Raw genomic sequence first — 22,259 nt, 5'->3', positions numbered from 1 at the left:
GGCATTTTCCTTCCTCTCAGCAGTTGAAGTGCATTGACCCCGATTCAGAGCTTTGGAGAAGATTCAAATCCAGCTCCCTCCCCGTGCTGCTAAAATTGCAGGGTGTGCATGGCCACTCCTGTGAGTGCCAGAGCTCAGCACTCAGCCTCATTAGCACGGGGAGGTGCTAATTAGGGCAGGGCAGGGGACAGGCACTCACTGGCCACGTGGGCCCACCTTTCCTGAGAGGTTGAGGAGCTGCATCATTATCTGGAGCAGCTGAGTGTGGAGTCCCTGACACCACCCATCACCCCTGGCCCCGTGTCACAGCCTCCTTTTTGAACAGAGAGTCTGAAGGACATTCCTGTGAAATAAACCCTGCTGCCCACAGTGAGAGGGCTGGATGGAGAAGGTGGCAAATTCTGTATTTTCCTTACAGACTGGACTTTGAACAGGGTTGCAAAAACAACTTGTTTAGCCATGCCAGTGTGGATGGTTTGACTGCTCTAGGCTGTAACATTTCTTCCTGCAGCACCCAGCCACCATCAAGGCAAGACATTTCAATCAATTCAACTTGCATACTCTGAGAATTTGCATTCCAATAAAGGTCATAAACCAAGGAATATGAAGTTTGCTCATGGAATGAAAACATCACTCTTTGCCCCAATCCCCCAGATGCAAGCAGGGTCCAGGTCCTCAAATCCCTCAGAGCTTGCATCCTGCTCCGCTGCACAGCACCAGCAGATTGCTCTTTTTGCCTGATTTTTTTGCCTGTTTGAGGAGCTCAGAAGTTCCCTGCAATAATCCATCTCTGGATAATGTATTTGCTGCAGGTCCCACAGTGAGCAGCGCAGGCACAGCCATGCTGGAGGTGCCTCAGCATCCCCATGGCAGGAGGCACCTGATGCTGAGATGGAAATCCTTCCCCTCCTGCACAGCCAGGCCAGGAGCCACCAGGAGCTGCTGCTGCCCCTGCACAGTTCAGTTCTTTGGAAATTACAGCCTCAGCAAGCAGAAAATGAGGTCAGTGATGCTCCAGCCCCCAGGAGCCCTGAGAGGTCAGTGCTTGGTGCACCTAAGGCAGGGTGGGTGATGGCTGAGAAGGGAATGATCTCCCTCCATCTCCCTCAAGACAACTTTTCCTCCCCATTTAGGACACCACATCCTCCTCACAGCTCATCCATCCAGGCCAAAGAGCCCAGGAACCCCCAAGTGCAGCACCCACACCATTTCTTGTGCACACACCTGTTAGAGGGACAACATTCCCCAGCTCCCAATCAATCAGTCCTCTCCTAATGAGCACTTAGCATCCAAATTACCTTTCCAAAAGGCCATTTCACAGAGAAGGGTTTCATGTTGTCATCCAGTCTGCCTCTGCTGCCTTCCAGGAGCTCATAAAACAATTATTGTCCCACTGCATTGTCACTTCAGCTATGGATGCAAGCAGCTGATGAGATTGATTGCTTCCACAATACCCAATTAACCCACTCACTCTGCCAACGATTGACTTAATCAAAGGCAATTAGTGCTTGAATGGCTACAGCAGACAGAAAGCCAGGATTTAGTGGATGATTCAGATAATGTTGTGCAGACATCTCCTTGGCCTTCTGAGGGAAAACACCCTCACCAATGCTCAGCTCAGGGCTGGAAGGAGATGAAACCTCAGGTCGGTGGTGTGAGGTGGCACAGAAAGGGATTAGGAACAGACACTTCTCTTTACTCATAAAAGGAGAACTTGCAGTGGCTGATGTTCCTTTTTTCCTACTTTTTCTGCTCATGCAGGGCCCAGAGCACCAAGCAGTTGACCAGGCCTCAGTGACCAACAGGTCCTGAAATGGTAACTTGGATCTGAAGTCAGATCCAAACAGCCAACATCCAACAATGTAAAAAAAACCCACCCCAAAAGACTCATTTAGAGGCAGGACCACATCTCTGTGGAAAGGCAGGTGTCAGTGTCCTCGGGGACTTTCTCCTCCAGACAAATCACCCCAAACTGGCCCAGCAGAGACCAGACAAAGCCTCACCATGGGAAGGACAAGAACAACCCACGACACCTAAAGCAGAGCACAGAGATCATTTTAGATCATGTGAGGAACAACTCCAAGGCTGAAGCCAAGCATGGAAAACCAATTCTCCAGATGACTACAAGACCATATTATCACCTTGATTTTGCAATGTAAGGAGGTGCTCCCCAGCAGCTGGGACCAGTGAGGAAAATGGAGCCAAATGCATCATCTCTGTAGAAGGATCATGGGGCTGAGCTCAATTACACATCGTGGTCCTGAGGCTGACACAAAGGACAGGTCTGTGCCCCCACACAGGCATGGGGCATTGAAATGCAAGGTCCATCCCCGGGTTTCCAGCCCCACTTAATCGTGAGCACACTTGCACTGGTGGCTCACAGCTGAAAATCCAAACTGCTCCTCAGCAAAGCCCCAGTAATAAAGCTGAAATCCATTAAGCCTGTGATGTTTGCCACCATTTAAATCAGATTAAAATTGTACATGACACCGCTAAGCCGAACAGTCAGAAAACACTCCTGTCAAGCCTGATGTTTCTCCATGTAATCCAGACCCCCCTTCTTTCAGCAGGCTGTCAGCTAAAAGGAGCCACAATAAGAGATCATGCACCTAATCCAGCTTCCTAAGCTGTTTTTAACTGGTCCCTTTAATCACATGTTAGATTCCCCACGGAGCAGCTCTCAGGTGACAAAGGCATCAGCACAGCCATTCATCCTCTGGGAGGGACCTCAGGTGGGGTCACAGAGATCTCAGGATCCCAGGTGGGATCACAGGGATCCCAGGATCCTAGGTGGGATCACAGGGATCTCAGGTGGGATCACAGAGATCTCAGGTGGGGTCACAGGGACCTCAGGTGGGATCACAGGGATCTCAGGATCCCAGGTGGGATCACAGGGATCCCAGGATCCCAGGTGGGATCACAGGGATCCCAGGTGGGGTCACAGAGATCTCAGGATCCCAGGTGGGATCACAGGGACCTCAGGTGGGATCATAGGGATCTCAGGATCCCAGGTGGGATCACAGAGATCTCAGGTGGGATCACAGAGATCTCAGGATCCCAGGTGGGATCACAGAGATCTCAGGTGGGGTCACAGAGATCTCAGGATCTCAGATGGGATCACAGAGATCTCAGGTGGGATCACAGAGATCTCAGGATCCCAGGTGTGATCACCCTGCCCCTGGTGCCACTGAGTGCAGCAGGACCAGGACACACAGGAGCCTCTGCAGAGCTTGGGAAGCCATCAGAGCAATAAAAAAAGGGAAATCAGGGCAGCAGGGGGTGGCAGCCACTGGGCAAGCAACTGGAGGGTGAGGTGGTGCAAAGGACACTCATCAGAGAGAAATCTGCTTTTGTGGAGTGATATTGATCTCCCAGTGAGCGCTCACCTCCTCCGAAAACCCTGCATGGGAACAAGCATGAGGAGAAAACACAAATTATGCAATTCTCAAGTCTTCACCTGACTACTGCAGGCATATCAGGTTTAATTCAGAAGACAGCCACATCCTCCCTTTTATCAGTTTATCTTATAATTGACCATCGATACAGTACAACTTCCGTGCTAACCTAATTATTGAGCAAGTGTTTACATATTAAAGATAAGGCCACAGCTGCCTGCTGCAAGCACAATTTGATTGTATCTGCTGGGAGATGTTACAACCCCCTGCTACAGAAAATGTCTTTACTGGAAGCCTTGCACTTACACTGCTGAGAATTGAATGTGGAATCTAATTTTACTTGGAAATCAAATGCTTCCTCTTCCAGTGGCATCCCTGCAACACCCACCTGGGATCCGCTGCTGCTGCTTGGAGAAAGAAAATCCTGTTCCAGGTAAATAACCTTCAGGTTCTGCTCTTTTGAAGCCAGTCTTTCATAATAGAAGGTGGGAGGCTCCCTGTGTGATGTTCAGCCCGTTTAGCAGCAGTGAGTGCACTCAAAGCCTGATACAGATGCAAAGCCAGGGTTAAAGGCAGGCATGTGGCACTAACTCACAATAACCCTGCAGCAGCTCACCTCAGGAGCTGAATCCTGAGAGCCAAACCACTCCCAAACCACAGGGCAAGGATTCTCTGTGGGTGAGACATAAACACTCCAAAAAATCCTCACTGCAGCCACTGAGTTTAGCTCAGATGTCCCCACAGCCTACCCTCCCCATGGAGGAGCTCTGCCACCATCCCACACCACCATCCCCAGGGATGCCCACACAGAGCTGGTCCTGCCTCTGCAGGACACGGGAGAGCCCACCTGCAGCCCCACATGCAGAAAGCCAAGAGGTGAGACTGAAAAAGGCAAAGGAACCCTGACACCAACAGGGATCCACCAACCTGCAGCTGCTCAAACACCTCCAGAGCACCAGGAGCCACCTGCAGGCCTGGATTGCACACAGGCATCCTCAAACCACACCTAGGGGATCAGGCTAAAACAGCCCCTGAGCCTGAAGAGCTTTTGGTGGATCTGTTCCCCACACCAATACATAAAAGCTCAGCTGCTCACGCAGATCAATGCAAGCAAGGACGAGATGAATTTGAACCCCCAACAGAGCTGGAGAGGAGTCAGCAGAGAAGTTCACCACAGACTTTAGATGAGTTTAGGACTCCGTGTTCCGGGGCATCCTGGAATAAAGCATTCCCATACAGTCACAAATCATGGAAAGCCATTCTCACACCTCGCACTCCTCTTTCTCTGCTTTGAACAGAAATCCAAATGGCTTCGAGCAGATCTGCTGCAGTGCTGCTGTTGGCTCCTGAACGTCTTTTATTGAGTGTTCAATGCATTTACAGTGAAAACTTCATACAGGAAAGCAGAATTTTTTAATTTAGGACTCGTTTCTGCCCTGGCTGCTGGTGTTCCAGCTGTCCCAGAAATCAGCTGGTACACGATGCTCTGGCAGCTGTGCTATCAGGGATGGAGCATTTGGCAGCACAGCCACAACCTCCAGGTTGCACAAGGACATTTGCACACCTTGATTTTTCCAGAGCTATCACCTCCCATTCCCTGGAGCAGCATAATCCCACTTAATGAACTCCTGGAATTACATAAATCAAGGCTAAATTCTGTCCCAATAAATCACCGACCAAAATTCCCACTGACTTTTTCAGGCTAAAATTTTCTTCCACCCTCTGCCATGCGTGAAAGCTTGAAATTCACTCCCTGCTGAGCAGCCTCGTTGTCTTTTAGGTATTTTGGGACATGCTGTTTGTTATTGCCGTGCCTGTGTCCCTCAGGGGCCGCCCTGGTTATCAGATTGGAGGTGGCTGCTGTGTCTGCACCTCAACAGCAGCAGCATTTGTAAAACCAGCCCCATTTAGCAGGGGAGGCACCTCCCTGCCCCATTTCAGTGTAAGAAGTGGGGTGTGGGCAATTCCTCCACTGCTGCACCAGGGATTTCAAGGTGAAAACTCAGGTGAGTTCACTACAGGGGGAAATGCAGGTGGGTATGGGCTGGTGTGGGCAAGGAAGAAGCATCAGCAAATGCTCTGGTTCAGAGCTGAGGCTGATCTAACTCAGCTGCATCTCTGGCAAACTCCAGAAAAAGACATGACCTCACCCTGGAGAATGTTCTTTATCTGGTGAGAGGCAGAAACTGCCCAGCCCTGCCCAGGTCTCCAGAGTGAAACAGATCTTTCTGTAGCAGGAATTGAATTAAGCTACCATGAGTTGCCATGAAAACAGCCTTTCTCATGCTCTCTGTTATCCTATTGCTTCCTGGTCGCTCCCTTCTCATTAGTGGAAGAAAGATGCCCCAGCTTTTGGTCCTGTGTCATTACTCCGGGAATGTGAAATGTGCTCAGTGTAAAATCACTGGAGCACCAAGAAATAGCCTCACAAAGCACAGAAAATACAAAGGGATGGTTCTCCTATTCTTTCGTTAAATGTTTATAATCCAAGACATGGAGAACAAAGCCTTGTACCTCCCTTCAGCTGCCTCCAGTTGGTATAGGTCCATTTATTGACTGCAAAAACTCAAGGTTACAGGAACAGGCAGCCTGAGCAATATCAAAATACACTAATTCAAGCTGGTTGACCTCAAACAGGGAAAGCTCAAGGACAGGAGCGAGCAATGATAATTATATTGGGGCGTTTCACACATTTATTGATCTCACAGTCTGTCCTCTCCAGCTGGACTGGCTCTCCTGGGAACCCCTCAGGGCATCCCCAGGGAGCACCAGAGCCCAGCCCGGGACAAAGGCAGCACATTCAGCCTGGAGGGGCTCAGAGCACCTCACCCACCAGAAACTGCTCTAGTTCAGCACATTCAACCAACCACAAATTCAATGCTTTCGATTCGAGCTGATAAATGTAAATATTTCTGTTACAGAATGACACAAAATGAAACATTTCTTAGGTGTGCTTTTCTGAGAGGGAAAAAAAAAAAAAAACCCTAACAAAAAAAAAATTTGCACAAAACAATCAGATGGAGAACAAAAAAAAACAAAACAAAACCAAAAAAACAACCTCCAACTATTCAAAATTTCATGGGGCAGCCCTTGTACCTTTCAGCAAGGCTCACACCCACTCTGCTCTGCCTCCCCTGCCTCGAGCATCGCTGCTGCCTCTCTTGCACGAGAGCTGCTGCTCCTTGGCTAATTATGGAGGCTTGGATCAGAGCTGTGCTGAAGGCAGCCTGACAGAACCAGCTGTTAAAATTACAGCTGGATCCTAAACTAGCTGTGAGCATCCAGCTTCAGCTCACAGTGGTGCTCCCTCCTCCCAGGGCTGGCTGCTCCTCCTGCCCTAAGTTCAGACCCACAGGTTCTCACCTGCAATTTTTGGCTGCCTAAATGCTTTTCTGCTTTAGAGGAGCTGAAGACATCAGAGCTTTTCTCTTTGCTAGATGTTTTTCTTCCTACAGCAGCTATCTGTAAGATCCATCACCGCCCCATCACTTTGTCACTGCAATGTTCATGGATTTCCTGGAAAGCATAACAGCAGTCGCTGGCCTCTTGCCATAGCTCAGAGAGACAGAAAAAAATAAAAATGCACCAAATTTAACTCTAAAAGACAAGATTTTGCATGTGGAGCCCTCTCCTTTGCCTTTTGGTGGCGACTCTGTATCCTTATCAAGGGTGGAAGTGGTGCAGCATCTTCCCCTGATTCCCACAGAGCCCCAGGAGGCAGCAGAGCTCCTTCAGAGGGGCTGCACCAGCTCTGAATCAGCACTGAAAGGCACTGAGAGGCTCCTCCAGCTCCTGCTCATGTGATGCCAGTGCTGTGGAAATGTCAGCACATCAGGAATGGGAGTGAGTCCCTGCCACAGCCCTGCTCCTCTTGCACGAGAAAATATAATGGTGAGAGAAAAGCCATGCTGTCATCCCCCCCTGCATCCTCCTCCTGAGTTCAGTTTGTTAAACAGCCCTTGGATGTGCCCTGCCTGTACTGCAGCAAAGCCCTCTTTGGTGTTTACACCATTTGTGCTGTGAATTTGCTGTCAGGGAGCAAGGCTGGGACGGACCCCAGGCAGGAGAGCCCTCCCCAAACCCACTGGGGATGCTGCAGTGCTGCTGCCAGCCCGGCTGGGCTTAGATCTGCTCCTGCTTTTTTGAGTGGATTTATTCAGATGGATCCATTTCCTTCCAAGGCAGTTTGGTTCAATGTTTGTTCACTCACTGTGGGAGGTTTTGCTGTGCTCTGGGTGAGGCTGCAGAGAGCAGAAGTGCCCTGCAAACAACTCTCCCCACCCACCTGCCATGGCAGCAGGGCCAGGGCACACCAGGGCAGAAGAAGAAGAAGAAGAAGAAGAAATCATTTGTTTTAAAGCAATGACTGCAATTCCCTCAAACCCCCAAGGAGAGGATGGGGAGAGGTTTCTTGGACCAAGTCCTGACGTGGACCTGTGTAATGTTAAATGCATAAAGGATTACACTGGGACGACATGAAGAGGAGACTGAGCATCAGCACTGAGGTCCCACCTGCTTCAGCTGAACACACTGCTCTGCAAACCTTCCTCCTTCAACCATTTCAATCTTTCTCCAGAGCCTTTCATCCTAAACTCTTCCTCCCTATTAGACAAAAGGTTTTTGGAAAAAAAAAAAAAAAAAAAAAAAAAAAAAAAAAAAAAAAAAACCACAAACAAAAAAACCCAAAAAACCCAAAACCAAAACAAAACAAATTAGGCCTTAATTCCCCTTTTTTTGTACCCAAAATCCACAGCACAAGTGCCAAGGCATGGATGCCAGACTTCACAGAGCCTCACTGGGGTCCTGCCCTGCTCCTGGGGCTGCCAAGGTCACACCTGACACACCCCAGGTGCTGCACAGGTGAGGGGGGAGCAGGGGGGCTCAGACCCACCATGGGGGGCTCAGAGTGATCCAGAGGGGCTCAGACCCACCATGGGGGACTCAGACCCACCCTAAGGGGCTCAGACCCACCATGGGGGGCTCAGAGTGATCCAGAGGGCTTCAGACCCACCCAGAGGGGCTCAGACCCACCCAGGGAGGCTCCATCTCCCCGAGGGGCTGTGGGAAGGGGCAGCAGCTCCCCGGGCCTGGCTCCCAGCGTGACTCACATCCCAGCCAGGCTGATGTCAGGGTTGGAGAACAGAAGCTGCTCTGTGGCTGGGCAGCAGCAGAAGGAGGATTCTGTGCCAGGCAAGGTTGCTCCTTGGAGGGATGCTCGTGCTTTAACCCACTCCTGACAGCAGCACAGCAGCCTCCAGTGACCTTGGGCTGGGCTGGGAGAGCTGCAGGGTCTGCAATTCCCACCAGGCACTCACAGCCCTCTGATGGGAACCTCTGATCAGGGGCTGCTTTGGGGGGGCACCTGTGCAGCACTCATAGCAAAACAACAACCAAAATGCTCTTGAGCATCCTTCAAATGCTAAAATGTTCCTTTAAAAAGCAACAGTGGAGGCTGCATCCTTTCTGGAGAGGGCCAGAGCCCTGCTGCCACTTAGGCTGACATCCTGCATCCCTCCCTGCCTGCTCCCCACTGCTCCCGTGACCACAAAGAGAAGCACCAGCAGAACCTGCCCAGCCCCAAGCTCACAGCAGGCTGCAGAACCCAGCCAAGAATCCAAATTCCCTGCTGCAATCCCTGCCTGGCTGTGATGCCAAATCACTGCATCCTCTGGGACACTGAGACTGGGCAGAGGCTGTGCCAGAGGTGCAGCATCGCTGTGCCCCGAGCTGCTCATTCAGCCCCAATCAGCCTGCCCAGAGCTCAGCCCACCTCCAGCTGCCCTGGGTGCCCCTGCCCAGCCCAGGAGCTGCCCCTGGTGCCAGCTGGGAGCAGGGAAATGCAGCCAGGCTTTGGGACCCTGCAGCCGGGGCAGCACTCAGGGCAGAGATTTGGGACAGGGTTGTGCTGAAATCCAGAGAGAGCCAGACCTGGAGCTTTGGTTCAGCCAAATACTGGGATCAACTGATGGGAATTTACTGGAAATGGATTTAACAGCAGGCAGCACTGATGCAATCCCAGCACACCAAGATGCACTGCAGGGAACTGGTGCCATGGCTCCCTACCACAAAACATCTCCCCCTCCATGCCCACACCTCTGCTTTGCAAAAGCCAACATGAATTCTCCACAAAATATCAGATTTTTGCTGCTTTTTAACCACGTTGCTATTACTTTTTTTATTTCCATCTCTAGGTCTATGAGGAATCTTCTTACAGGGATAGAGAGGCTAAGACAGCACAAAAAAGCATCCCACAGTGAGGGATGCTCCACAGATCCTGTGACAGCCACATCTTCCTGATGCCCTGAGCCACAAAAACAAGAGCTTCCCATCAGTGAGGGGCAGAGCAGAAAATGATGGAGCTCCTCTCAAAGCCCCGCTCTAATGCTTGAGCCTTTCAAGCATCAGAAGAGAATTTAATCCATTTTATAACTAGCATCAGATAACAGTGACATTAAAAAGCAGTCAGAGCCAAGCAGCAACTTCTTTTGGAGGTTATTAAGTAGAAATAAATTAACTTATTTCTCTAGATTGAAAATTCCTCTCTACAGACTAAGATCAAGGCTGGCTAAAGCTTTTGACAGCTGTGTGCCCATCAGCCACATCTGCATTGAGGTTAAATAGAGACTTACACTCACAGCAACTTCTGAAAAATCTCAGACCTTTGGATCAAGATGCAGCCAGTATTTTCAGAAGTTCAACTCACAAAATGTTAGAAGAGCCAATTATAATTAGGCTTTTTCTACATTTCTATATATGGTGTAAATCAGGAGGCAAGTCACTGGCATTACAGGAAACATGCCAGCAAAAAAGCAGAATGAGGGGGAAAATAAACTCTTTATTTACATGATATTATTCACTTTACACACACCTAACACAGCCAGGGCTTTCAGGGCCATTTATAAATTCACAGCATTATGTGGCACTAAAGCTTTTACTGTGCTATTCAGAGTCCAACGTGAGCTGGTGTTTATACAGTGACATTTCAAACCTCAGTGCCCTCAGCAGAAATACCTCCAGGGCCAGGGCTCAGATCTGGGTACAGGAACATCAACATCAAACTGCTCTGCAGAGATTCCAGCACTGCCCCAAACACCAGGTTTGGGTACAGGAGCACAAACATCACAATCCCTGCAGGGATTCCACCATTGCTCCAAACTCTGGGTTTAGATGCAGGGACACCAACGTCACAACTGCTCTGCACGGATTCCAGCACCACCCCAAACTCTGGGTTTGGGTACAGGAACACAAACATCACCATCCCTGCAGAGATTCCAGCACTGCCCCAAAGTCTGGGTTTGGGTATAGGAACACAAACATCACAATCCCTCCAGAGATTCCAGCACTGCCCCAAACTCCAAGCAGACAGTGAGGATTAGAAACTGATTTTGTTTAGCAGAGCACTCGTGGCCCATTTACAAACTGAGCTGCCATTGCAACATCAGTGACACAGCTGGCGGAGCTGCTCCAGTCTTGGACATCTGGACACCCAGACAGACACCCAGACACTCAGACACTGGCAGAGGCTGCCCTGGGCTGGTGCTGCAGCCCCAAACAAAGGGCAGGTGGAGCTGCAGCTTCTCTCCCACCCCAAAGGCTATTTTTAGCACAAGGAGATGATGTAAGCTCATAAGGAACTGGGGGAAGGGAGAAAAGGTTTAAGGAAAAGGAAAACCAAAGGATGCTGAAGAATTTCTGTGCCCTGTCAGGTCAGAGAGGAGGCACAGCCCTGCCCCACACCAGCACAGCATGGAAATGATGGAGGATTGCCCCACACACACCAACCCCAAACCAGGCAATGCCACCCGGCCCCTGGAGGGCACTGGGATGCTCCTGCACAGCCCAGGCACCCAGGCAGGTGGGTGACCTTGCTCTGCACCCCTGTGCTCCCTTACAGCACATGGTGCCTGCACAGAGCCCGGTGAGATGCTGCTGATAACCCTCACATGGCTGCTCTTATCTCGTGGTTTCCCTTGCTGCTGCTGTGAGCTGTTTCCTAAGGAACCAAGGCTTCTGTGAGCATTGCTCATCCATCTCTCCCCCTCTGCCTTCCCAGCATCTTGGATAATTTCAGCCAGATGTGGCTCCTGTAGTTGCTGAACACTCCTCTCTCTTTCTCACATATAAAGCAATGGGGTAATTTAAAAAATCATCCTCATCCCCAGAACCACCCTTGTGGTGGGGCATTGCCTCATTCTGTGAGGAGCTGGCCTCTCCTGCTCTCACCTTTCCCCCAGCCATGCCCCCATCCTGCTCTGTGTTTGTGCAGGGCTCAGCTCAGCATCTCCCTGACCACACTCACCTGGGAGAAGCCAGCAGAGCTGCCCTGGAGCTGGTGGGAATATAAAGAGGAACATCAGCCAAGGATGTGGGCTGCACCGGGGGAAAAAACAACACTGAACTAAACCTTCCTGCTGGTCTGCATGAGAGAAGCTGAGATGGCAGCTGGCTGCCATCCTGACCACACACATGAGCTGGCTCAAACCCTCCCCAGTGCTAAAAGCAGCTCCTGGTTTAGCTGACAACCCCTCAGCAACAGGGGTTTGGTTTAATTCTCTTATTTAAGATGCAGGTCCAGTTGTCAGCAGATAAAGGATGCTACAGGAAGGACTTACAGCACTGCTCCCCACTTGCAAGGAGCTGGTTTCACACACCAGCTCCGTCTCACCCTTATCAGGTCACTCCCACAGGGCTGATGCTCTGACCATGGAGCAGGTCCAGCGGGATGGAGCAGTGTTCCACATAAAGACTTACAGACAGCATAAACCAGCACAAGAAATAGGAAAAAAACCCCAACAACACAACCCACCTTTGTCTCTCTTGTACCTCTCATGGGAGCCCAAATCTGGGAACACTCTGCCACAACCCTCGCACTGCTACAGGGCCCTGAATGGGGACTTTGTTATTTCTTCAAACCTTCTCACCAGCACCCTTTTCTCTCCTGGCCCTTCCCTGCAGCACAGGAGCTGCCCCAAGCCCAGGGCAGTGATTCCCTGGCACAGGTAAGGCTGTGCACGTGACAGCACCTGGGGAGAACACAAACACCCCTGTGGGGCAGCCACAGCTCCACCCCAGCCCTGTGCAGCACTGAAACCTGCACACTGCACAGGAGTGCCCTGCTCCCCTGAGCCTGCAGCCCTCTCCACTCTCACCCTCAGATCAGGAGACCCTGCCTGTCCCCATCCATCCATCCATCCATCCATCCATCCATCCATCCATCCATCCATCCATCCATCCATCCATCCATCCATCCATCCTCCCACCCTGGGTTTCCCTGCAGAGTGTATTTGTTTATTTGTTTGCAGAGCAAAGGGAGGGGATGGTTCTCCTGTGGCTTCACACCCTCCTGCAGCAGCAGCCCCTGACACACCCCGAGTGCTCAGGGCTCAGCAAAGGGCACCAGCAGCCCTCCCTCAGGCTGATGCTTCATTTCTTTGCTCAGTGCTTTGGGCTGTCTGACGTGCAGAAAACCCCGTGTCCTCTGAGGCTGCCATCAGCACTGGTTTGCTCCCCGGGTGCTGCTCAGCCCTGTAATTTCCTTCTGAGGTGGTGAAAAAGCCCAGAGCAGAGCTGGTGCGGCTCTGACACCCACAGCTCCTCACTAGTTGCAGGAAATGGGGTAAGAGACAGCAGAGGATCAGCTCTGTCAGTTAAAATAATTGGATTTGAACTGCAACACTGCTCACTGTTTTGTCTGATGAGGCCCAAAATAAACTGCATTACATCACTGCAGGTCACACTGAGCTAATAAGGGTCTGTTCTCACACTGGGGAAGGACATTTTTGTGTCCCCTGTGTTTTCTCCAGTGCTTTGCAGCCAGAGCTCCTTCCAACTGTGTGAGTGCAGGGGAAAATTAATTCAAACTGCTGCCCAAATTATGCAAGAGCCTCATGGAATGGAAAGTGCACATTAACAGATTTTACTATTTTAGGGTGTTCTTTTATGTCTCATAATTTATTTTGCCATCATATTTGCAGACAAATAGGAAACAACACAGAAGCCAAGTAATCCTAAGGGTGCTGACAGAAGATGGAACAAGCAAATAGGCACCTCCAGAGAAATGCTGCCTGGATAAACCCCAGCTCACCTGAATGGTGACAACACGATCCAGCCCACAGCACTATAAAGACAGGAATACAATCCAACAAAGCCTAAAGCCCCAACACTACTGGCTTTAATATGCCCCAAGTTTTGCCTGTGTGTCCCAACTTCCCCAGCAGCTCCAGTGGAAGCTCACAGGCCACCTCAGGTTGCAGTAGCTCCACATTATTTTACTCTGCAACCCAAGAGATCATCCCACCCATCTGTGGACCTACCAGTCAAATAATCCCAGTCCTCCAACTTCCACCCCAAAGGACAGGGTTTAAACCTTCACCTGGTGCAAATCTGGATTCCTAAAACACTTCCATGGGACCTGTGGCAATTTTTATCAGCTGAGGAGCCCCAGCTTCCCAAGAGCAATGAATGAAAGCAGTCAAAGTTCAAAGGGCAAACAATTCCCTTCTGTTCTCAGCCACGTTCCCATTCTCTCATCTGTAGCCTGAGATGCATCAGAGCAGCTGCACCTTGGCCAGTTTATCATCACAGTGCTCCAGCCCCACAAATACTGCTCCCTTTTTCTTCCTCCACCTCTCCCTTGGTTAAAATAAATCCCTTTGATTAAGGGAAATCAGGAGCACCCAACTGAACTAACTTCCAGCAGATCCTCTGGAAAGCACTGCCATAACAGCCATCTATCAACAGCAGTGGAAAACAACCAAGCTTTTTAAAACTGATCAAGACATTTTTAAAATTCATCAAACCCTGCAATTGCCTTGAGATACAGATCCAGACTTTGTTGGCAATTACAACTGGCCCCTGTTTCCAGGAGAATTCAGCACCCATGCCCCATTAAACTCCTTTAGGAGGGACAATTAGCTGAGGACTGACAGTAATTTTGCCAGTTCATTTACCAGAAGGGATAAAGCCAACCTGAACCATGTTAATGTGAGAATCTCAAGACTGGCATCATTCTGTGCTGTTGTACAAGAAATGTACTGCTAGAGAAAGGGATGTGGCCATGGTGTTAATTAGGATTGCTGGGGTGTAAATAATGTTTTGTTTCATGAAGTCTAGCCAGGGCAAACAAATTATTTAGCTCATACTACAGCTGAATGAAGAGCTCAAATGTATAAGAGGATGTCTCTGGGAATCAATAGTGGATCACTGAAACATTTAATCACAGTTTTACTGATCTCACTGCGCCATCTGAGCTCTGCAGTCAATGGTGCTGATATTCTCATTAACAACAGAACCATCAGTCTGAAACACTAAGGGGGCAGAGCGTGTGCTCCAAGGCTTCCTAGGGAGCCAGGAACTCTCAATCTCCCTTTTAGGAGTTTCCACTGTGATCTCCTGTCAGAACCCAGGACATCCCTCTGGCTGCCCTGGCCAGGGGCTCAGAGACCTTGGCACAGAGTCAAAGACACCTCAGGCTTTGATTTTAACCCATGGAAACAATTACCAGCTTTACATGAGGATTCAAGCCATGAGAGTTTAAGTAGAATGATAGTTAGTTTGTCACAAGGTAGAAAAATAGAATTTTAGGGTTTTTAGAATGGGGGTTCAGAAGTCAAGATGGAGGGATTTGGGTGTGCCTTGTCATTCTTCTTTCTTCTTCTTAGCCTCCATCTTCTGGGTGCTGGTGGCACTTTTGGATTGGTTTAGAGTAGAAACACACTGTCTATCATAGGTGATAGGTATTGAAAAATTATTGTAAATAAAGTATACGTAGTTTTTAATATAAAAAGATAACACCACCCTGAGGGCAGTCAATGTGCCATGAACCAACCTGCTGGACAGAGCTCAGCAGGTCAGAAAAACAATGTTATAGATAACAGAGAACAAACAACCTTGAAAACCACAGCTGAGCAATCCTGACTCCTTCTTCGATCTCAGGGCTGGGAAAAAAGAGAATTTCTGACACCTTGGGGTCACCTTGACCACAGAAACCCTGAGAGTTTCCCACCGAGGGTGAGTGGCTGTGACTGCAAATCCCCACAGGGGAGATCTCACTGGGGCCTGAACCAGCACCCAGGGATCCACAGCCAGGCTCCAGAGCTGCTTTCAGTGCTCAGCACTGCCCACACTGGGCATTTCTGCACATGAGAAGTGTCTTTGTTTCCCAGTTCTGATCCTGCTACCTGCATCACTCTGCATCCCCCGAGGCAGAGGTTTCCCAGCAGTCTGGGAGAAATGCAAGAGCCTTTGGGGCAGCTGCTGCCTTTGCATCCCACACTCCTGTGGCTCATCCCCCTCCCCAGAAGCTGAATTTTGCTGCATCCCCCTCTGTGAGGATGCTTCCCTGCACTCCCTCAGCCCTGACCTGCACATCTGACACTCCTGTCCCCAGGCTCATTGCTCCCGAGTCTGGCAGCAGAAATGCTGTGAGAGCTCCTGCCTGGCATCCACAGGCTCCAGACAGTCTCTCCCCAAAGGATATTCTGAAAGACACTGAATTTCTGACCAGGGTACCATCAGGCTGCCTGGAAAAGGATGTTGCTTGAAACTATTCCAATATAGCATTTTTCTTATTTTTCTTATGCAATTATTGAACAAACATCAGAATGCAAAATAGCCCCTGGGACTGGAAAATGGAATTAAATCTTCCAGCGAACACGAGAAAATGGATACTGACATTTCTATTAGCAACAAAATGTTTCATGCTTAGAAACTGGTAACCTGACACTGCTCCAGGGAATTCAGGAGGGTGAGGAAAAATGGTTTGAGACAGCATTAGGAAGGAACAGAGATAAAGGAACACCCCAGTGAGACACAACTGGATGTGGGGTGGGCAGGAGGACACCCTGGTGTTGGTGGCACTGTGGTTTGCTCACAGACAGTTCAGGTCAGTGGAAAAGCATTTTTTGGCACAGGGGGAAGGACAGGTGGGCAGCCACACCTGGTGCAGCAGAAGGGAGTGTTTGGTGTGTGCATCCCCAGCTTTGTTTTCTTCTAACATCAACCTGGTCCCCCTACGGAGGAGCCACCTGGCCAAAGCTCCCCTTGGAATTTACTGTCAGGACAACCAACAAATGACACCCCAGGTCATTTGTGCAGCTCCTGTGCTGGGTTTTGGAGATGGTGCCAATCTCAGAGACACTTCACAAAGTAAAATCACTCACACACCACTTACACGATGCCCACCAGGCTGCTTCTCTTCCCCTCCTCCTCCCCAGAGCCCTGCTCACTGAAAATGGCTCACCCTCTTCTCCTCTATTCTGTATTTAATGGCTTTTGAACTTCAAAGAGAGGTGAGAAAACCCCATCACTTCAGCGTGCAGTTAAATATTATGCAGCCACGTTACTGAAGAACACCTACAAAATACACTGCTAAAATAAACTCCCCTTTGAATTCTTCTTATAATATCTCTCAGAGAGCTCAGAACACACTGCCCTTCTTCCCACACAGCACTGAAGCACCTACTTCACTTTAACCAGGTACACACTCTTCTCACAGTCAAAAGGACTCATCATGTGCTTAAAATTATTCATTTTCCTCAAGCACTTGGTTGAATCCCAGCTTTTATATCCAGAAGTTGCACGATAGAAATTGGGAACATCATTCTTGGGTGGGTATTATACACACATTGGCAGATACATTCAAAAATTATCTAAGAAACCAAAGTATTTATTGCTAATAGAACACATCCGACTCCAGCAGACAGCTTTTAGAAAAATCTAAAATAAAAATGTACTCTCAATGAATATGGATACTCCCCACACACTGTGTGCCTCATGTACACAACACAGCAGAGCTGAAATGCTCAAAACATAAATTGAGAATATATGAGATCAGAATTTAATTGTGGTTTTCATAACAGCAAACTGCTGGAGCTACCTGCATATTATTAGTCTTGAAAAGCATCATGAAAATAATATTTTAACCTTTAATCTGTAGCATGGTCTTTGCTAATAAAATTATCCCAAAGCCATCCAAGCACATAGCTGGTGTCAACTACTTAATATGCAGAATAAATTAAATGCCACTTACATATAGCAAAGAAATACCCAGCGAATTTCATGCATTTAGTGCTGGTGCAGCCACACAACAAACCCAGTGGAGTTCTGTGTCTCCTCCTCAAATCCTGCTCTTCTGCAAGAAAATCACCCAAGCCACTGCTCTGCTAGCCCAGCCCCTGCAAGGCCACTGTCACCTGCTGAAAGAGCTCTGAAATGAGCTCTGAAACAAACACAACACCTTTTATCTCCAGCTTTCAATCCAGCTTCACACCCCTGCTCCAGAAACAAACCCACTGGGGCTGGCCTGACCTGCTCCTGGGGAACAGCCCGTGGAAATCAACAGAAAGACTCTTGGTAACTGATTTGTTTCCATCAGGTATCCAAATTCCCAATATTCCAAATCAAATGCAGGGAATGCCAGGGGGTGTCACCCTGGTTTTTTAAGTTTTTCTAAGCCTTCTGATGTTTACATTCTTGTAACGAATCTTCTCACACACTTTACATAAATAACTTATTGCTTTGCACTCTTTTCTGGAGGAGGAGAAATTTGATGGACTGTTGGTTTGACCAGTACCATTGGAGAGGTGACACTTTTATACATCTATAAATGTTGGAGTCAGAAATTTAAAAACTCCCTTTTACCTTGAAAAAGCAGCGAGTCCACATTGTGCTATTTCATGTCCTATAGTGACAAGGAGGCATCTTGTGCACAAGACCATATTTACTTCTGCTTAATGAGATATGGGCAATAATTAACATAAAGAACATATTAAACAGAGAGGAAGGTGCTAGAAATCAAAAAACTTGTCAGCCAAAAATGTGTCTCACTACCTGCAGAATAAGGCTCCTGCTTCTCACTGTGGATGAACTCTTTTCGTTCATATTTGGCTCTGATCCACTGCTCCCGCAGTAATCTGGAATAAAAAATACAGACAAAAGGAAACATGGTCCAAGATGCACTAAGAAAGAAGTCAGAACTATTAATTCTTCAATGAAAGCACAAGTGTGATTTAAAAGTCTTCAAAAAAAATTGCATTGTACAGTCTGGAGTCAAGGGTTTCTTCTGCTTAGAGCTGGACAACAATAAATCATTTCCTTGTACATCCAATTTTATTGGAAACTTATTTTTTTAAAAATGCACATATTTAGCAGAAGAGCCTGTCCCCACCCACCCAATCAGGCTCTGTAAAAAATCCCCTCAGTATATGAACCATTTTAGACCTAATTTTCTCAGGCCACATACTTCAGTGAACAGGGTGAGTAAATGAAAAATCCCAACCACATACAAAAGGGAGATTATTGCCCTGAAGATATCAATACAGAAGCAGAAAGTGCTGAAAACCCATCTGGCCAAGCTCTTCCCAACTCACAGCCCATACTGCCGAGTTTAAGAAAGCAGTCTATGATGCATGGCAGCAAATATGATTAAAATGTCCTTTACTTTTAATCCTGAAATAATACAGATGATTTATACACCAAGACCTCAAATTCCAAAAAGGAAAAAAATACCCCAAAGATTACAATTGTTTTTTTTTTTTTGCTATTTTATTTCAGCAGGAGTGTTTGAACCAATGAAGTAACTTTGATCTGGAATATGCTGGAAGTTGCTTCAAACCATTTTTAACTGAACTTATTTCTTAATTGCCCTAGAACCCTAAATAGCTCAGATCACACTCAGAAATAAAGGCATGTGTTATCCCAGCTTCACAGCAGACATTTTGGAGCTGCCTACACTAAAGACAGCAAAAGATCCCCCAGCACTGAGCGTGTTTTGTAAAACCATCACATTTCAACACATCAACTTCTCTGCCAATGAAAACTATTCATATGCTTAATCACCTTTTCTTTTTTGCTGATTATGCAAACCAAATGGTGTCTTTTCAGCAGCCACATCCCAGAAATGCTCAAAGAACATAAACACACCAACACTGCTTATGAAAATTCATCTGCAGGTACAGCAAACACATTCAATAAATCTGCAAGACACCATCCAATGAGAACTGAGGCTGTGATTGGTTTCCTGGCAAAAAAGGAGGAAATAATTGCACAGATTTTGTTCCCTCATTGTGTCAGCTCCTTGGCTGGGGACCAGCCTTCTCCCCAAGGTTTGGGGAGCACCACAGCTTTCCTGCCCCCAAAATCAGCTGTGAACTCCTGCTGTAATACAAACAAAAACTGATTTTGTTTGTACCAAATCTGCCTCTGCCCTTCTGCTGCTGTTTCCATGGCTGATCTTTGGCTGTCACACACCTGCAAGTTTGACTGTGAGCTCTGAACACCCATTTCTCATTTCATGCTGCCATCCTGTGCTCTGCTCTGGGTGCATCCCATCCTCAGGAGCTTCAGGGGCACTTTGTACAATCACAGAAAGCTTGGAAGGGACCTTAAAACCATCTAATTCCAACTCCCCTGCCATGGGGTAGCTCAAACCCCATCCAGCACCCAAGGGGGCTCTTCTGGGTCCAGCAGGATGCCTCTTCTGGATCTGACATCCACAAATATGGAAGCCTGATGACTCGAAAGGTGACACCCAAACACCTGCTCTATGATGCTGTCACTGATCAGCAGAGCTACCAAAACTTAATCACAAAACAAACACAAATACTTGAATTGACTATTCTTCTTGCAATTTTTCCTGGCCAGCTGCTGTGGACAGCTTGTTATCACTGAAGCCAAACTTGGACCTTTTCAGCGAGATGATGAGGGATGGAACGGGGAGGAAGAAAATTCACACCACCCTCAGCTCCAGCTGACGTCAGTGGCTTCAGCAGGAGCTGCAGCTGCTCTGAGCTCTGGAATTGTGAGAGTTCAGCCTTCCAGCATGGGGCTTTAAACACAGCAAAAATTGAGAATTCATGGGCAGCAGTGGGAAACACTCCTGCTGCAGGGTGCAGCTGTGCAGGGCTCATCCCTGGGGTAAACACTCCTGCTGCAGGATGCAGGGTGTGCAGGAGATACCCTGCAGGGCCCATCCCTGGGGATAAACTCTCCTGCTGCAGGATGCAGCTGTGCAGGGCCCATCCCTGGGGTAAAACACTCCTGCTGCAGGATGCAGCTGTGCAGGGCTCACCCCTGGGGATGCACACTCCTGCTGCAGGATGCAGCTGTGCAGGGCCCATCCCTGGGGATAAACCCTCCTGCTGCAGGGTGCAGCTGTGCAGGTCTCACCCCTGGGGTAAAACTCTCCTGCTGCAGGATGCAGGCTGTGCAGCAGCCACCCACCCTGCAGGGCTCATCCCTGGGGGAGCAGCACTTCCCTGTCTGCCCAGAGCATTGCTGCAGTGGCCCCAGAGCTCTTGTGCAAGACCTGGGGCACCCCCGGGGCAGCCAGCAGGCACCACACCCCGAGGGGAGCCCTGAGAAGCTGCAAAATGTTCTCCCTCAACATCTGGCCCTGAGCAGGAATGGCTGCAACTCCCTAATTTCCCAAAGCCCATGGGAATCCAGCTGTGCCACCTTCCCAGCAGCTTCCTGGCACTTCACACACACTCTTCCCCTTCCCTCATCATCACAACCCCAGGCTCTTTCAGCAATAATTTCCCAAAAGCCAGAACACACCACAGAGCAGCCCACAGCTTGGACAACTCAGTGCAAGGCCACCAGCTGCAGCTTCTGCTCCAGGGGTTATTTATAGAAAGCAGAACAACTCCAGCAAAAGAAACCAAAACAAAAACCCAGCTAGGACGGCGAGGAGTTCACCATCTCCCTCCACTGCGAGAGAGAAGCTGAGCAGGGATCTCACCACATTCACTCTCTTTTGGACTGGATGCAATCCTGCCATACAAAGCTGCTGGTGCTAAAACCCAGCTTCACCAGCACAGCTGTGATGAGTTCACACAGGAGCAGGAATGTGCCCTGGGACCTGCAGGAGCTGAGAGCAATTGCAGGGCAGAAGATCCTCAAACCATGCATGGATTGTATGAAAAGAGCCACCACTTTCAGGAGACTGCTGACCTCATCTTAATTTAAATATATCTTCAGAATATCCATTCTTCAGGATATATCTTCAGAATAGCTTCAGAAATATCTGTTTTAATTGAAATGCACTTTTCCAGGCATGAATATGTGTGTATGCAACCCAGGGCAGACACCACATAACCAACACAGGAGCCTCCATCCAAACCCATCTTTAACTCCAAATGATTCTGTGACCAGAAATTACTGCAGTAACAGCCCCCTGGTATTTTACTGCATTTCTGGTCATGGGATAATGCAGCAAATCAGCAAATATATTATTTGTGTTTGTTAAAAAAAAAAAAAGTAAGTGCATCATTCCCAAACTGTGGAGATGCATCAGCTTTCAGGATCAACTCCAAAAGCTTTAACAGCCCACCTAAAGTCTGTCAGGCTGCTGGTTACAGGGAACTTGTCATTTTTTGGCAATTAGAACAGAAAATTCATTGTACTCATCAAAACCCCACCAACAAAACAAAACGCTAAGGAAACCCACAATTCAGAATAAGGGAAAATTCATCCCCCAGATGGGAAAGGACTGAGTTTGACTGAGGGGCAGCAGGTCCAGGGGCTGACAAAGCCCTGCCCACACCATTGCAGGCACTTGTTTGCTTTCCTGACCACCCACACGAGCACCAGGGCCCTGCCCAGGGGCAGCAAGGAAGGTTCCAGAAGGAGCCACTGGAGCACTTTGATCCTGGTCCCACCTACTCAAAGCCCACAGCAAAAAGCAGCAGAGGAAAAGCTGCTGAAGCAGTTTAATATCAAACTGTGGCTGCATGGCTGCAGTGTGCTGTGTGGAGGAGGTGCTGGCCAGCCAGATTCAGTCTCTCCAGTTTATTTTTTCCCCCCAGAGTGATTTTTTCTCAGCTGGGCTGTGGCTGGTGCACTCCAGAGCACACCCACTGATGC

At 48.7% G+C, this 22,259-nt stretch overlaps 1 protein-coding gene across 1 annotated transcript in view; it reads right to left on the bottom strand.

Moving 5' to 3' along the window:
- The window catches only part of ADAP1 (ArfGAP with dual PH domains 1), a 49,359-nt gene that overhangs the window by 10,588 nt on the left and 16,512 nt on the right, over positions 1 to 22,259 (bottom strand). Inside the window, exon 4 of the mRNA XM_058035175.1 lies at positions 18,225 to 18,307. Within this exon, the coding sequence (XP_057891158.1) occupies positions 18,225 to 18,307 (83 nt within the window). The remainder of the gene's footprint in view (positions 1 to 18,224; positions 18,308 to 22,259) is intronic.

The sequence above is a fragment of the Melospiza georgiana genome, chromosome 16 (assembly GCF_028018845.1).
Source record: "Melospiza georgiana isolate bMelGeo1 chromosome 16, bMelGeo1.pri, whole genome shotgun sequence".
NCBI classification, from domain to species: domain Eukaryota; kingdom Metazoa; phylum Chordata; class Aves; order Passeriformes; family Passerellidae; genus Melospiza; species Melospiza georgiana.
The sequence above is the reverse complement of the archived record's forward strand: the minus strand, read 5'-3'. Positions and strand labels throughout refer to the sequence as shown.